Below are 15,258 nucleotides of genomic sequence, written 5' to 3' on the forward strand. Positions count from 1 at the left end.
TGAAGCATCCTTATAGTGTCGTCAACAGACTAAATTAGCCAAACTGGACTTACTAATTGAGGAGGAGTAAAGTATTGTGTGACTGGACTGTCTCATCAATGAGCAGAGATAAATAGGCTGGCTGTGGGCAATGAGGTAACATCAATAGCTATAATAATACAGGCTGAGCATTATTTAAGTTGTTGTTGCAGAGGACTAATAACCTTTAATAGGGAATGCTAACTTTAATTTCCATTTCTGTTAAAGAGGTTTTTGCTTTTCTGTAGTTGCAGGCTGCCAACAGCCTTTTTTTTTTCTTCTTTTGTTTAACACTTTAATCACCATCTTCATCTCTGATTTAAATTGAAATCCTTTAAAATCACATTTAAGTTAAATTAAAGGTAATGTGTTTTTTTTTTAATTTAAAATCGTGAACCCAGATAGACAATTTACCATATTGCTTTAATATTGTCTCATACTATTACTGTAACCTTGAGATCTATCTGCACAGCCATATACTTTGCATATCTGTTATAACTGCAAGATCAAACAGATTAATTAAAGCAAAGCTACAGGGATGAAGGACAAAAGCTTTGTTTGCTTTTTTTATTTTGCGGCGTAATGAAACGGTGTGTTCCCATTATCTTGTATCTAATAGTGAAAAGACAAAAAAAAAAAAATGCTTATTATCAGTGAGCTAAAAAGACCGTACTGTGTGTTTAGACTTGGATGTTTACATCTGGTTTTTAAAATGGTATACTGCCATCTGCTGCCAGCACTGTAACCTCGTCATGCGTCAATTTGTCCTCCCGTTACAAGGCGTTGTGAGATGTGAGGCTTATCTTTAAAATGACCTGCCAAATTGGGGTGCTTCCAAAAAGCAAGATTACTGGATTAATTGGAAAATCTTTTTGGCTAAAGTCCGAATTCCCCATCAAATCTGGAACATGGACTGACGTCAAAAGATCTGCTCTGGTTCCTTTTTTTCCTGAGTAAAGTTATACAGAAAATACATTAACTGGAAAAATAAAATTCCAGTAGGACATTGATTTAAACTAAAACAAACAGACAAAACTCTAAAACCTGTAATATTTTACCATCAGAATAAACAGCCATCGTAGCGCAAAGTCTACCAGCTGCATGGGATATAATGCGAAAATTTGTTTATAGAGCAATACAGCGATTATTTATGAGATCAAACAATCGCAGCAAATGAAAACATCTGTTTTTATTATTAAGTCCGCTACTGGCTGCCTTCCTCATCGCAAATAACACATACTCTTTCCATTGGCGCATCAGCCTGACAGCCACGCTTTGGCAGATGTCCGATGCGAAAAACAACGGCGACCGATGACACGCGTCATGTTACATTCAGCGGATCTCCGTTATTCTACTGTGAGCATGGGGGTTGTAGTTTAAAGAGGGGTATCTCAGCGTACTTTCAGCCACATAGTGAACAACAGCTCCCATAATTCCGCGGTGAAATAGAAGCTGTCGTGCTTGTGTTTTGCTTTGGGGGTTTTTTTTGTTGTTATTGTTTGGCGTTATTGAAGCAGCCGAGCTCCGTGAGGAAAGCGAGACTGTCTCGGCCGTGGTTTTTGTGGGTTTCTTGCGGACTGTCAGTCCGGTACCTCGCACAGAGAGGGCTCGTTTAGACCGTTTGCAGAGGGCTGAGGACCGTAAAGGTAAGACATCAGAGACGCTTCGAGATAATGTGCGCAGATGTCTTTTGGTAGTGAACAAAGCCTTGCATTGTCTTTCCTGATTTGCATTCCTATCACCTTAACAGTGATAAATAACGTGCACGGCTTCAGGTCTGTCCGTAGTAGCTGTGATTGTGCGTTTGTCTTAAACCTTCATCGACGGGCATGACACACAGTTTTCTTGACATGTGTTACAGCTGGGCCTTAAGCCTCGTGCTGTGTAAAACGAGTCCTCCGGAAAGCTATTTTGATCACTGGTGCATTGTTTTAGACGCTATCTGAATTTTTGTTTTGCAATATTTACACGAGAAACTGACCTTCCTTTTATAAATTTGGCATGTTTTACAAAAATAGAAAACTTGTGGTCTTTAATTATTGACTGTATTACAGGGGATACATGTCAAGTTAGAGGAGTCAAAGTTAATCCACGCTTATAACATGCTCACTGTAAATCCTGATTGGGTTTACAGACTACTTGTTTTGTTTTGCTCCCCTTTAAAATCTCGTCATACTTGTCTCTACTGCTCTATCAACGTGTCCTTTACATGTCTTTCTGCTTGTTTGTGTAACCATGACAGGTTACCTTTATCATAATTGTTGCCTATACTTTAGTTATTACACCACACATAATGCTACATAAATAAATCGTGCTTTTTGTAGGCAAGCAAGGTAGTTAACTGCAGGGATCCCACAAATTCATGGCAAGGAACCACTAGTAGAATCTGAGTCCATACATGCTGACACCTGGTACTGGATGCCTACACGTGATGCTGCATAATAGCAGATGATTCTGAAGATGACTGAAATAGCCCTGCTGACAAACGTGTAACGTGCGGTGTTGCTTTAAGCCCAAACTGTCACTGTGGTTTAGTGTGCACTGTGGCGCTGTTTCCTTAAGTGTGCACTCAGGATATCTTATTACACTAAAAAAAAATATATATATATTCACATACTAGGGGCCTCTTGTTTGTTCAGCAGTGGACACCTCTTACATATATATCACAAATATCTCATTTAACAGTGCATGTTGGTTTTAAGGTTGATTATGTTTGTTTGGGTTTTTTTTTTTTTCTTTTCTTTCTTGTAGGTGCAAAACAGCCTGGCTTTGTTTTGTGTTGCCATGGACAAGGCTTGGCGGGTGGAGTTTAGAAATGTCGGCTGCAGTTACTTTCCTGAGAGCAGAGTCGATTGCCACTACACACTGAGCTCACAGCACATCTGGGCCAGTAATGATTGGATCGGGCTCTTCAAGGTATTGTTTTCCTGACAAATTTCTCAAAAAAATCAAGTAAATAAAGAATATACGTGTCCAACTGCAAGTTAACACTGTCCACACATTTTCTTCTTCAGGTGGGATGGACATCTGTAAAGGACTACCACACCTTTGTATGGGCCCTTGCCCCAGCTGACTACCAAGAGGGCACAAATGTCAATTGCTGTGTTCAGTTCCAGGGTATTCACATGCTTGTTTTCTAACAGTATTTATTTCCCATAGTCACACAGCATCCTCTACTAGTGCAGTGTCTAGATCAGCACATAAAACCTTCAGCAGGAGATTGATGCCTCTGTAAAATGAATTGCTCTGTTGTTTACACAAGGCTAGCGATTCATGTACTGAGTGGAAGAAAATGTTTATTTCTATCTTCAAAAAATTCTTCAATAGATAACAGGAAAAACATCCCATGCACAAGACAAATATCCAACTTGGCTTGTTCTCTAAACAGAGACAGTCTCTGTCATGGTTTGAATTCATTTCTTTAGTAAGCAGGAGGTTGAGAAATGAGGATGACAAAGACAATGGCCCAAAGGCTGCTCTGCTGACTGCTGCTGCTCACTGGAGAATACAGTGTTCACTTTGTCCTGTGTGTCAGGGCAGCTGATAAGCCTGATTGAGGGTGAGGGGCACGTGTGCAGCAGGTGTGGCATTGACCCCTGGTAAAGTGATTTATCACTAACTTAAACATACTGTCAATGTCATTCTTCAGTGCAGAGAAAGGAAACTAAAGAAACTACTGATGGTTCCTTATCACCAGCAATGCAGTGATTTAAAAAGAAGGTTGCCTCTCCTGTGACCTTAGCTGGTGCTCTAAGTTGAGTTACAGCTCATAAACTTTACCGTATGTCATTCCCTCTGTCTGTTTTCTATCTTGGCCCTTTACTGTAGATGTATTGTGAAACAGTTTCAAAGTAAATCACTCCAAACATGAAGCTATGGTCTGTGTGAGATAATGATATTAGATCAGCTTACTTTATAGGGTGGAAGGAGTCACAGACTATGGCTGGCTGCTTTGTGGTTAGAGTGGGAGGCAGGATGTGTATCATCATCACTTCCAGTATGCTTGGATAAGGGTGCATAAAAGGGAAACAGTATCAGGAGTTTGGAGATACTGAAAGCAAGTTTTAATGCCATGCAAGTGCCACAATGAGTCTAAAAAGCAGTTATTTTGCTCTCAAAACTAGTAAACTTTCAACTTTGTGAGCGATGGCGTCCTGCCAAAAAGTGACTGCTGATGTTTCTATGTGTTTTTATGTCTAATATCTTTGCTTATGTTGGTAAACAGGCTGCAGTCAACAGGATTTATGAAAGGGTCGTATATAAAATGAAGAAACGACCGGTTTTGCAAGTATCTTTATAACGCTGCATTATTGTACCCACTCTGTGTTCTACATTATAATCAGTCCAGTCCACTTGGCCACTTAAAATATCTTTATAGAACTGGTGTGGTATATTTGTTGCAATTTATGCCACCCTCTTGGCCAAATCTCTCTTGAAAAAGGCATTTTAATGTCAATTAGACTTTTTACGTGGATAAATAAAGGCCTTATAAAAGTCACTTTGCCAAAAACTGATCGAAGCTTCTACCGGGTGACAGGAATGTGCTTTCTGGCTCAAAATGACTGGATATCATTCATGAGAGATGTTTGACAGATTACAGACCAATAAGTTATTTGCCTCAGTTTAAAATGCCAGGAAATCACTTTTTGCCAACGACAACTGAAAGCATGGACAGCGTCATTAACAGCATATATATTGATATTAATTTCTGTGGTCTCATCAGATATATAAACAGTGATGGCGACTGCACAGCTATTTTATTGTGTCATGTTAAACCCAAGTTTAGTTTGCTAGAGGTGGCTGCTTATGGACACTACAGGACATGTACAACATACAAAGTTGTTTAGCCGCTTCTGCTCTAGTCAGTGTTACATTGAATATATACAACAGACATAATACTGCCGCAAAGAACCGTAACTCGCAGAAACTGCAAGTTTTAGGTGGAAACAAGCACCAACCTGTCCTGAGAGTCAACAGCACCGGTTAAGGCTTTTGCTAGCTCAGCTAGCCAGAGACGCGCTGCTATTTCAGGGGCTGTGCGGTTGTTTTAAAATAATAAAAACAAAAATTCACTCAAGGACAAGTGGACGTTTACAGTAACAAACCCTAGCTTATCTCTAAGTCCTGTATGTTGTAACTGGGGCCCAAGTAAAATACGAAACGTCATTGTTTTGTCGCTCACCTATGGTGAATGACTGCAGTGCTGCGAGTGGCCAGAGGTTGTATTGCAACATTGTTTGTAAATCAGAGTTACTGAATTGAAGCTAATCAGCCAGTTTCCATGAAAAAAGGAGAAAAGAGAGAGAGAGGCGTCTATTTGCTAAATGTTTTAGTCTAGCACAGGGCTTAATCCAAGTTTGCAAAGCTAAGCCATTTTTGTCTGCTGTAAATACAGACAAGTGACAAATTAAAGGATATTGACTCCTATATTTTTTGGTTTGTTTTTTTTTGTTTTTTACTTGAATTTGTCACCCATCTGTGTATTTTGACTTGTCGCAGTAGGGGAGGAGCAGGTCAAAGTAATGTTTTCTTAGTTCCATTAAGTTTCCTATTTCATGGCTGTAAAACAGCAAAAAGTGGGGCCTCCCCTAAGTGGAATACAGCCAGCATTCATACACTTTCCCTACTTTCACAAGTCAAATGTTTGTTGTGAAACAGATTTATGAAATGGATTCTTCATCTAATGTAACAATGTAATACAAATAAACATGTTAGGCTCATAGTTTATATGTACCAGAACATTTGCATATATAATGATTAGCTATTAAAAATTTAGAGGTAGGTAATTTAGGCTGCCTAAAGTCCAACTAACCAACAAAGGAGTATAATGGAGAGCAGGGTCTAAATTAAAACAGAGCTACTTTGAAACACAATTATTCTTTTCTGCAAATTGTAATATAACCTTTGTTTTTGTTTTTTTAATCACCATTTTAGCCTCCTATCTACCCAAGCCCAGCTCCAAAGAGTATGAGTTTGTGTATATTGATGCTAAAGGGGAGGTGTGCTCTCGCAGCTCCAAATTCACTTTTTGCGCACCAAAGCCACTTGAGGATCTGGTGACCCTTGAGGAAGACCCCCATGGAGAGGAGGCAGGCACAGATATGCTGCTGGTAGTACCCAGAGCTGAACTGCTGCAGGTGAGCATAACATGTACAGAATAAATCACTGAATAAGATACTGGATAGGAGAGTACGTTTTCAGTTGAGCTAAATTAATGAGTGCTTATAAAACACATCTGCTGGAAGAAAAAAAATCAATACTGTTGTTTACTGCTGCCACACAAAGACGAGCACACGATCATGCCGCTTGCTTCCTCCGGTTTCTCTCCTGTTAGAATCGACTGCAGGAATGTCTGCGAGAGCGTGCTGAGCTGTTGCAGGTGCAGGAGGTGGTTAATAAGCAAAGAGAGAAAGAGAAGGAGGAGTACAAGAGGGCGAGAGAGGCCTGGGACAGACGACGCAAAGAGCTGGAAAGAGATATCGCCAGGCTGCAGGAAGAGCTAAACCAGAGACTAGAGAAGATTGAGGAGCTGGAGAAAAAGCAGAAGGTGATGTATGAAGCTCATGCAAACGATTGGGTCAGTTCATTTGATTAGAATCAGCCTGCTACTATTTCCCTGGTTTCCGCTGTACCAGTGCCCTCGTTCTCAGATAAAAAGTTTCTGCTTAAACAATATCCCTCCATGATAAGTGTAAAAAACAATAAAGTAAGAGAAATTCAATAAGTTGTCTTGAGTTATTATATTAACATAGCATAAAAATTAAACATGCCTCTGGTCTGTTAGGAGGAAAAGAAATTAAGAGCATCACTAGCCCAGGAGAAAGCTGCTTTAATGGATGCGAAGGAGGCAAGTGAAGTGCGAATCCGAGAGCTAGAGGACGACATCAAAACCCTGGCACAGAGAGCTGTGGAAAAAGAGACTGAGTTGGAGAGGTTTGACATGGTTTTCTCATTTGTCCTTCTTTTAGTTTTATATAGGTCTCGTGAATAGTTTTGATTGTCTATAACCAAATCTGTATGTGCAGGATTAAGGACAGAGCCAGGAGGGCAGCAGTTCTGAGAAAAGAAGAGGACAGTGAAAGGAGGAGCCTGCAGGTGTACAGTTCAAAACATACTGTGTAATGTACTGAAACACTGTTTTGTTTTTTCTACATCTCAGTTTCACTTTAACCATCTTGGCCATTTTTTTTTTCTTTCTCTCAGAACAAGTTGGAACAAACAGAGAGTGAGCTTAAAAGTCTGTCGAAGGAGTTCCAGGGCCTGAGGAACTCCCTCGCTCAGAGAGACACCAGTGTCCTGCAGCTTCAAAACACTGTCACCACCCTCACCCAGAAACTCACCACCGCCCACAGGAAAGAGGTCAGGCATTTTTTTTTGGAAATCAAAGGACTGTCGTGAATTAATGTATGGTTTAGCAGCTGAAACTGGACTAGGTTCCTCGCGCTAAGGAAACTTTTTGTATGTAAAAATACAGTATGTTTTCAACTTGACACTTTTTAAATGGGTCGCACCTAAAACCAGAATTTATTTTGGGGGAGAAGTGATCTAAATTACTTTATTTGGGATGTGGTTCTCATTTTATAATAAATTTGCTCCCTAGTGTAGTTTTACTTTTTATCTTGATCTTGCTACAGTGACGTTAGATTGTGACTTTAACATTTCAGATTCACTCTTAGTTATTTTTAGGACTAGCATTATACAGAAAACCACCTACAGCATGACACAAGTAACCAGCACATGCTTTCTTGCTCCTTTGTGGACAGACTGAAAACGAGGCATCACTGAAAGAAATGCATAGCCTACGTGAGCGACTGCACATGAGCGAGCGTGCTGCTGAGGGCTTGAAGAGTGATCTAAGCTCTATGGTTGGCCAAAGGGATCAGGGGCAGGCTGAACTGCATCAGGCTCGTCTTCAGGCTGCCCAACTCACCCTCCAGCTCGCAGATTCCAGTCTGGCCCTGAGAGAAGGAAGAGCCCACTGGGCCCATGAGAGGCAGAATATGCAACGCTCAGCTGAGGTGCTGCATTGTTGTAGAGCATAGAATCTGGAGAATTTAGAAGCTTTAACATAAAGTATTTGGCCTACGGCAGAGTTAAAGTTTTGAATATATTTTGCAATATGTTGCTGTCTAAATGAAATGCTCCTACCACGTTTAAGGACTGGACGGCTAAAGGAATAACAGTTCTATGCAACATAATGAAAGAAGGAAAACTGCTCAGTTTTGAATTTGGTACGTGTATATTTGTAATGTGTCGTATATGTAGTGTTGGATGTTAAGAAGAAGACAGATTTTTAAAACAGACTGCAGAGCTCCAAACCTCCTCTGGCATTAACATCAGCACAAAAACCGTGTACCAGGAGCTTTGTGGCATGGGTTTCCATGGCCGAGCAGCTCCTGTATCCAGTACTTTGGTTCATACAGCATATATTATTAGACATTCCAGCTATGAAAGCAAGTCAATATTTTACTCATACTCCAGAGATCTCAGTGGCAGAGGCAGTTATGTTATACATGAAGTAAGTAAGTACATAGTAGTGTCTGTGTGTCACCCTGATAGAAAGACCATGAGCGTTTGGAGAAACTCAGCCAAGAGATGCAGGTGATGGAGGAGAGGCTGCAAGAGGAAAGGATGGAGAGAGTGAAGCTGGAAGTTGAGCTTGGAAGAGAAAAAGATTGTAATCGGGTGAGAGAAGATACATTATATACATTTTCTACGCACTCTATGTCTGTGTACCAGATGATTTTTTTCTAAATTGGCAAACATACACTCAAACTCAGTAGGAACATCATTTAGATGTCAAAAAATACCTTACTGACTCCTTGCACATCACACAGAAATCAGGGTGTCTTTGAAGTGGTTCTAATATACCGTCCCCTGCTGTTTTGTGATATCTGGCTTGTAGGTTCAGCTGAGTGAAACCCGTAGGGAGCTTCAGGAGCTGAAGGCCAGCCTGAGGGTTGCCCAAAAAGAGAAGGAGCAGCTGCTTGCAGAGAAACAGGTTAGAAACATTGTCTGCTACAGTGGATGCATTGAGTCAGTACTGACAGAAACCTGTTACAAAAGGGAGAAGAATAAAGTCTGGTTGGGCAGTGTTTTCATTCAACACTGTGCATGTGTAGTGTCACAGTTAATGACTTTGTGCCATTATCAGTTGCTAAGGTCTCGGGGCTTAGTTTTTAAATTTAAAACAAGGTTAGTGCATGACTATGAAGACTGGGTACACCCCTGCAATTTTTTTCTAAAAATCTTATTAATAATAAATGCATATCTTTACTGATATAACAACAGAAATATTGTTATTGTGAATGCCTCTGGTGTTGGGATTCATCTCCCTGTAGTTGTCCTCTTGTTATTGTGCAATATAATTTGTTTACAGTGCAATATAAATCGGTGGATTTCAGGGCAGTCAGTGCTGTTGCTATTAAAGTGCCTGCCGAGTTTTTGTTGGCTAATTACCATCACATTTTCAATCTAAAGCCACAAGTAAATATTCAGTGTTTTTAAAATGACTGTCCTGCCTAACTATAACCTGGGCCACATGGAAGCACAACAAACAATGTGTTTAAATGTTCATTGTACTGTGATAATATTTATATAATAGGAAATGCTGTGGTTGTGTTTTAACAATGTAACTACTTTATGTAGTACTGGGTTGAGGAGGTCAGACGTTTTAAGGGTTATAAGGGTGATGGCTGTGTTTTTCACCACAGGAGTTGATCGAATACATCTGTCAGCTGGAGCAGAAGATGGGAACAGTGGCTAGCGCCAAGTGGAGTGCTTCCCCAATTGCCTCTACAGGTGAATTGAGCCACACATCAATCTACTGTATGCCCCGCAAGATGTGAACAATAAAAGTGTTAACTATCATTCAAGAGCAACACTAAATATTGTTCAGATTGGCCCGTATTGTGGACAACAAGAGCAGTGCTCTGAGGAAAAGTGACCGCTATTTCTTAGCCAATGTTTCTATCTGGCAGGCCGTCCTGACAGTGTGTTATCTGACTCCGAGGATGAGAACCCAGAGGCTTTGCAGATCCTCCATCCACCAAGGCCCCTGGCCCACTACAGCCTATGTGAGCAGGGACAACCTGACTCCCTGCTCCTTGCCACCCCTCCTCTCTCCCCCAGGGAGATGAGCAGGAGGGAAGTGGTCATCAACCAGCCAGCACCACTCTCTCTTCCACACCAGGCCAGCGCTGACACTCTGGCCCACAGCTCTGATTCGGTGAGACATGCTAGCTGAGCCATTCACAATAATTATATGCGATACTGAAAATGAGCTATGTCTTCATGCTGATAGCCATGCGCACCAGTTAAACACGGGCAGTGGGTCGTTTGATATAGACATTATCTCCCAGTAGCAATTAGGTTGCTAGTGTGCAAGTTATTGGACGGTAATAGCTGCTGGACAGATATGTGTTAAGTGTCCTCGAGTGTGTGTGTGTTTATGTGTGTGTATGTTATACTCTCTGGTATTAAGGAGGAGGACTCTGATCCACATGAGTGTAGAAGGAACAGCTCTGGAGAGGAAACGGCTCTTTTGTTGCCTGAGCCCATGGATACTTTTCTCAGGTACAGCTTTCCACTACAAACATGTTATGTTTATACATATAATGCTACCTGTTTATTTACTGCTTATACCCATTACTGTAAAGTATCAGTGGAATAATACTCAGTTTTTTTTTTGTTTTTTTTTTACCAATATTAAAGTATGCACTGTAGGTATTTACAGAAATTTGGGTTAAAATGCTAAAAACAAAAATCAGCCCTTTGACTTTCATCAGTGATAGAAATTTAGATAGGATAGGACTATCAGAGAATACAGTGCATTGTTAAAGAGTCATCGGTGGTTGACTGTTTCCAATATGCAACAAAACAAAGACTCGGAAAAAGGCTAAAGCATGAATACAAAATAGTATTTTTATTTGTAGTCCATTAACAATCCCACAGCACCTCAGATCCATGTTTAGGCAGATCTAGCCCTTAGGTTAGGAATCACTGGATGAAAATACCTTCATTCACAAAAAATATCTCCATGTTGATGTGTAACATGCTATATGCAGATTAATGCATTAGTAGCAACAATTTACTAACGTCATATCTAATAATATAGCAGTGATAGGAGCCATGTTTCTGCAGAACAAGTACTTACAAGTACTCCAGTATAGTACAGGATAGTTTTGAACAAAAGAATTTTACTTGAGTATATTTGTTCTTTAACCGCTTCCTTTTACTATTACAAGGAAGTATTTAATGTCGCAGATGATATAACAGTTTCATAAACTGCTAGTGTTATAGCCTCTAAAAGTCAGAAATAACTTCTCGTCGGCACTCAAAATACATTGAAGGATATTCTCCTCAATAAAGAGTGAGGGATTGCTAAACATGTGAGACAGTTGCAACAAATTGAGCGCAGGTAAAGATTTAAGGCTCAAAAAAGATTTGCATTACTGACTGCATATGGAAGTGAAAATTTCTCTGAGGCAAAACAAGCCACCAGATATCACCCCGTCATGCTGGCTGGTTTTAAACTCCAGCATCGTATCTATATTTTATGAGCTCACGACTTGATTTGTGTGTACAGTCTTAGTCTGCAAAGTAATTAGAGAACAAAGGCACTATAAAAATGCAGTGGGGGTAAAAAGTATCGTATTTCTCCCTGAATTGTAGAAAAGTACCTCAAAACTGGGGAATGAATAAACGCGCCTGTACTTTAAAAGTGCACCTGAGCACGGTACCCGAGTAAATGTACTGTTACTTTCCTTTGCTGGCCTCACGCACAAATGGTTTCATAGTTTCATGCGTACGCAGTGAACTCAAAGGTTTCTAATGCCAACAGACATGTGCAACCAGTTATTTATGGCGACGCAGTGAATATGACTAGAAGATGGAAGTTTTGAATACGTGGCCGTAAAAGAAGTTGAGTCAGGGTGAAGCGAGGGAGGCTGTTTGAGACACATTTGGGGCATGGGAGGGGCGAGATGGGAGGACAAGGGGACAGACAAGTTGACAGCAAGCTGTAGCAATGATTTACCTGAGGGGTGTACCGCAGTCACGGGCCAATTTTCAGCATCATTAAGGCTCTCGCTCTCCCACTCACCCACTCCTTCCATCTAAGCTGCTCTTTCAACCAGAATGTGTGTTTCTTTCGGTTTTTAACACACACTCTCTCTTTATCTCCCTCTCCTTTGTTTCTTCCTCCAGTGGTCCAGCTGACACCTCGCTTTGGTAACCAGTGGATATCTAGCCACAGCAAGTGATCAAAAAGGGAAAGAGGGACCTTGTTTCTGCATTATTTCCTGTATCAAGCACAAATACAGCTGACACTCTATACACAGACAACATTTTAATATGCAATTACGTTATATCTGCCATAAACCTTGTTTTTTTTTTTTTGTTTTTTGTTTTTTCTTCTAGATTGCTGTGTTTTTACTCTGACTGTTGTGCCCGCAGTGGCAAGTCAACACAATGTTTATGTCTGATATAAGACTGGGGCACAGTTTGAAGCGGCAGGCTTTTAGGCATGGGCTCTGGCATTTGAGGGTTTGCAGGCTGTAGCAGAATGATTTCTGGTGAATCATTGCTATGTCGAGAGCTTTACGATGGATGTTATGTCGTTTTTATGGCATTTGTGATTAGGAGTCATGACAGGCACTGTAATTATGATGTTTTGTGCAGGCCCAGCTCCACTGGAAATCATAGCAAAACTCTCTTCCAGCATTAAATTCTCCACAGCAGCTTCGAACACTTTTCATGGCAGCATAAAGTAATGATACAGCATCATGCTAAATTATATTGCAGTAATGTAGGTCTATGACATCATATTTCTCCTCCATTTACTCAGAACTAAGATTTGATTTGCACTTTCTTGTATGCATTAGCAGGTGATTGTTGTCTTGCAGATGCAGTTAAGGTGATTTAGGGATGCAGACGCTTAGGACGAGCTTTTGAAATAGAAAGCTTATTCAACAGATTGTGCTTCAGGTCTATTTAGATAGGCGCAACATGCAACCTTGTCCTTGAGTAACTTCACATAATCGCGATTATAAAATTAACGTTCATTAGCTTTTCGCTGCAAAGCTGCAGTTTTTATTTGTTAATGAACCTGAGTTTATTGAAATTCACTAGCGGTTCATTTTGGATATTTAGCATCTATTATTTTATTTATTACAGCTAGATTGCACAGAAGTCATAGTGATGCAATTCTAAATTTGTGCCTAAAATAATGAAGCAGAATCATCTTTATAGATCCTGACATCAGAATCATGGTGTTGATACTCTCCCCCAGCCCTATGATAATATACTGCCTAATAAAGAAAATGCTGCCTACGTTTTAATCAATACTATATGCATTTTTCATGATTTTCTATTTATAATTAATTTGAGTTATGCTGCAATTAAACTATATTCAGGTTTAGTTTGAAACAGGTGTACAGTTTTCACAGTTTGTGCAATTTTCCATGCTTGGCTAAGAGAATTTACTAGATACCTTGATGCTTGATTTTATCTGCTGTATTTGCACCCTATTTTTACTAGAGTTTTTAGATGAAAAGTTGATATATGGATACTCACCAATATGCCATTTGTGTCCTTCATCATCATTATCCTAATCATTACCCGTGTGTTGTGTTTACTCACATTTAATCTGTTTTGCTCTTTTTACTTCATGTTTTCAAATACTCAAATGGACTCTTTTAAGGTTATGATGTTGCAAGATATTGGTGCTAATGAAAGGGAATGATGCCAACATAGTATGTTAAGGTAAGGTGTAAAAAAAGAACAATATATATGCGAGGAATTCTAATGTTCCAGATCATTAAAGTAGGAGTGAAAGAAGTAAATGTCTTTTCAACGTCTCCTTTACCTTTTGTTACACTACATATATCGATGGTTGGAAGGTTGGAAGGGGCCTGGTGTTCTTTCCCAAAAGATGGCACACTAAATGTATTCTCAGTAGTCCTTGTTTGTAGTTGTAATTTGACTTTATGTCTCAAGGAAGTTATCTTTTTGTCGTTCCACTGAGAGCTCCAGTACGAGTGCTCCTCATCAGGACACTGTCTCACACCGCAATAAAACTCCAGTGGTTACGGTTTGTTTTGAAGTTTTGTGTGTGAAGGTTATCCCACATGTACACTGTGTATTTTCTTACCAGTCATGTAATGGGGTTTGGGTGGGGTTCTGCATAATAAAAAGGTTTATGTATCCATTATTGGGTCTAATGTGTCTTTTTCTGGCCAATGATTATAGCAATATTTTGATCCTCACATGACATTTCACTGGTAATTAACTATGCCATTTCTTTTCACACCGCTATATAGCCTATATTCCCTTTTGGCTCATTGCCTGTTTCATATACGCTTGTCATTCCGGATTTTCTCTCTTCTCACCTTTGACTTTCCTGCAGTCCCCCCTCAGGCCTGACTTCCTCATCATCTTCATCCTCCCCACTCCACCAGCAGTCTCCCGCTCTGTCTTTTAAGCTCTCCTCGTGCCCCTCTACCACACTCCCTCCATCTTAAGTCTGGGGTGACGATAGCTAATTATAAAATCAATGATGCCGGGCTGCCTAGTTTACAGCCCCCTCTAAAACCTTAACTGGGAAATCACTGTGGGATTGATGACTCCCTCACTCTTTATCTCTTTTAATTAGAAATGTAAAAGATATGAAGACCCAGAGGCCAGAACACATCTCCTAGTTTTTATGACCCCGACGCCTGCCTTCCCACTTCTTGCTCCTCATCCCCAAATCGCCCCCACCTCTACCTGGCCTTGTTTATTTCCTCTGGCTCCCTTCTGGCACACCCTCCATTCTCACTCTTGTCACAGATACCTTTACCCGTTTCTTCATCACTTTCTCCATTACCCTTTCGGTAAGATGGCCCGTCTGCCTCTCTGCTCGTACTGGGGAAGGTGTTAAATTTATGGTCTTTGCACATGAAAACGTTTCTCACCTTCTCCTCACCTCTCTCTCTCTCTCTCTCTCTCTCTCTCTCTCTCCATCCCTCCTTGACTGATTCCCAACCCTCAGTGAATTCGCTGCATATGTAACAAATGACGAACATGTCCTTTTTCTCTGTTCTGACCCAACCAGGAGGCACACAGTAAATGATGTGGTATTTCACATTATGACCCTGGACCCAGCTCCATGCTTCCAGCATATGACATATACACCTCTCTGTATTGTATATAGCTTTAGGTGCACATAGAAAGACCCTACAGTTTTGTTTTTTTTTATCA

At 40.4% G+C, this 15,258-nt stretch overlaps 1 protein-coding gene across 2 annotated transcripts; it reads left to right on the top strand.

Moving 5' to 3' along the window:
* The first annotated feature begins 1,464 nt into the window (after positions 1–1,464).
* calcoco1a (calcium binding and coiled-coil domain 1a) lies at positions 1,465–14,227 on the top strand. 2 transcript variants are annotated; one of them, XM_030733426.1, is made up of 15 exons: positions 1,465–1,664; positions 2,770–2,934; positions 3,033–3,135; positions 5,953–6,155; positions 6,353–6,565; positions 6,803–6,951; positions 7,044–7,113; positions 7,222–7,377; positions 7,782–8,036; positions 8,578–8,703; positions 8,924–9,019; positions 9,732–9,819; positions 9,999–10,246; positions 10,502–10,593; positions 12,226–14,227. In XM_030733426.1, the coding sequence occupies exons 2-15, from the start codon at positions 2,803–2,805 to the stop codon at positions 12,251–12,253; spliced, it is 1,959 nt and encodes a 652-aa protein (XP_030589286.1). In that variant the 5' UTR covers positions 1,465–1,664; positions 2,770–2,802; the 3' UTR covers positions 12,254–14,227. The 2 variants fall into 2 exon arrangements, with proteins under 2 accessions (XP_030589286.1, XP_030589287.1); XM_030733427.1 differs by having other exon boundaries at positions 6,806–6,951.
* Positions 14,228–15,258: the final 1,031 nt, after the last annotated feature.

The sequence above is a fragment of the Archocentrus centrarchus genome, chromosome 7 (genome assembly GCF_007364275.1).
Source record: "Archocentrus centrarchus isolate MPI-CPG fArcCen1 chromosome 7, fArcCen1, whole genome shotgun sequence".
Classification (NCBI taxonomy): Eukaryota; Metazoa; Chordata; class Actinopteri; order Cichliformes; family Cichlidae; genus Archocentrus; species Archocentrus centrarchus.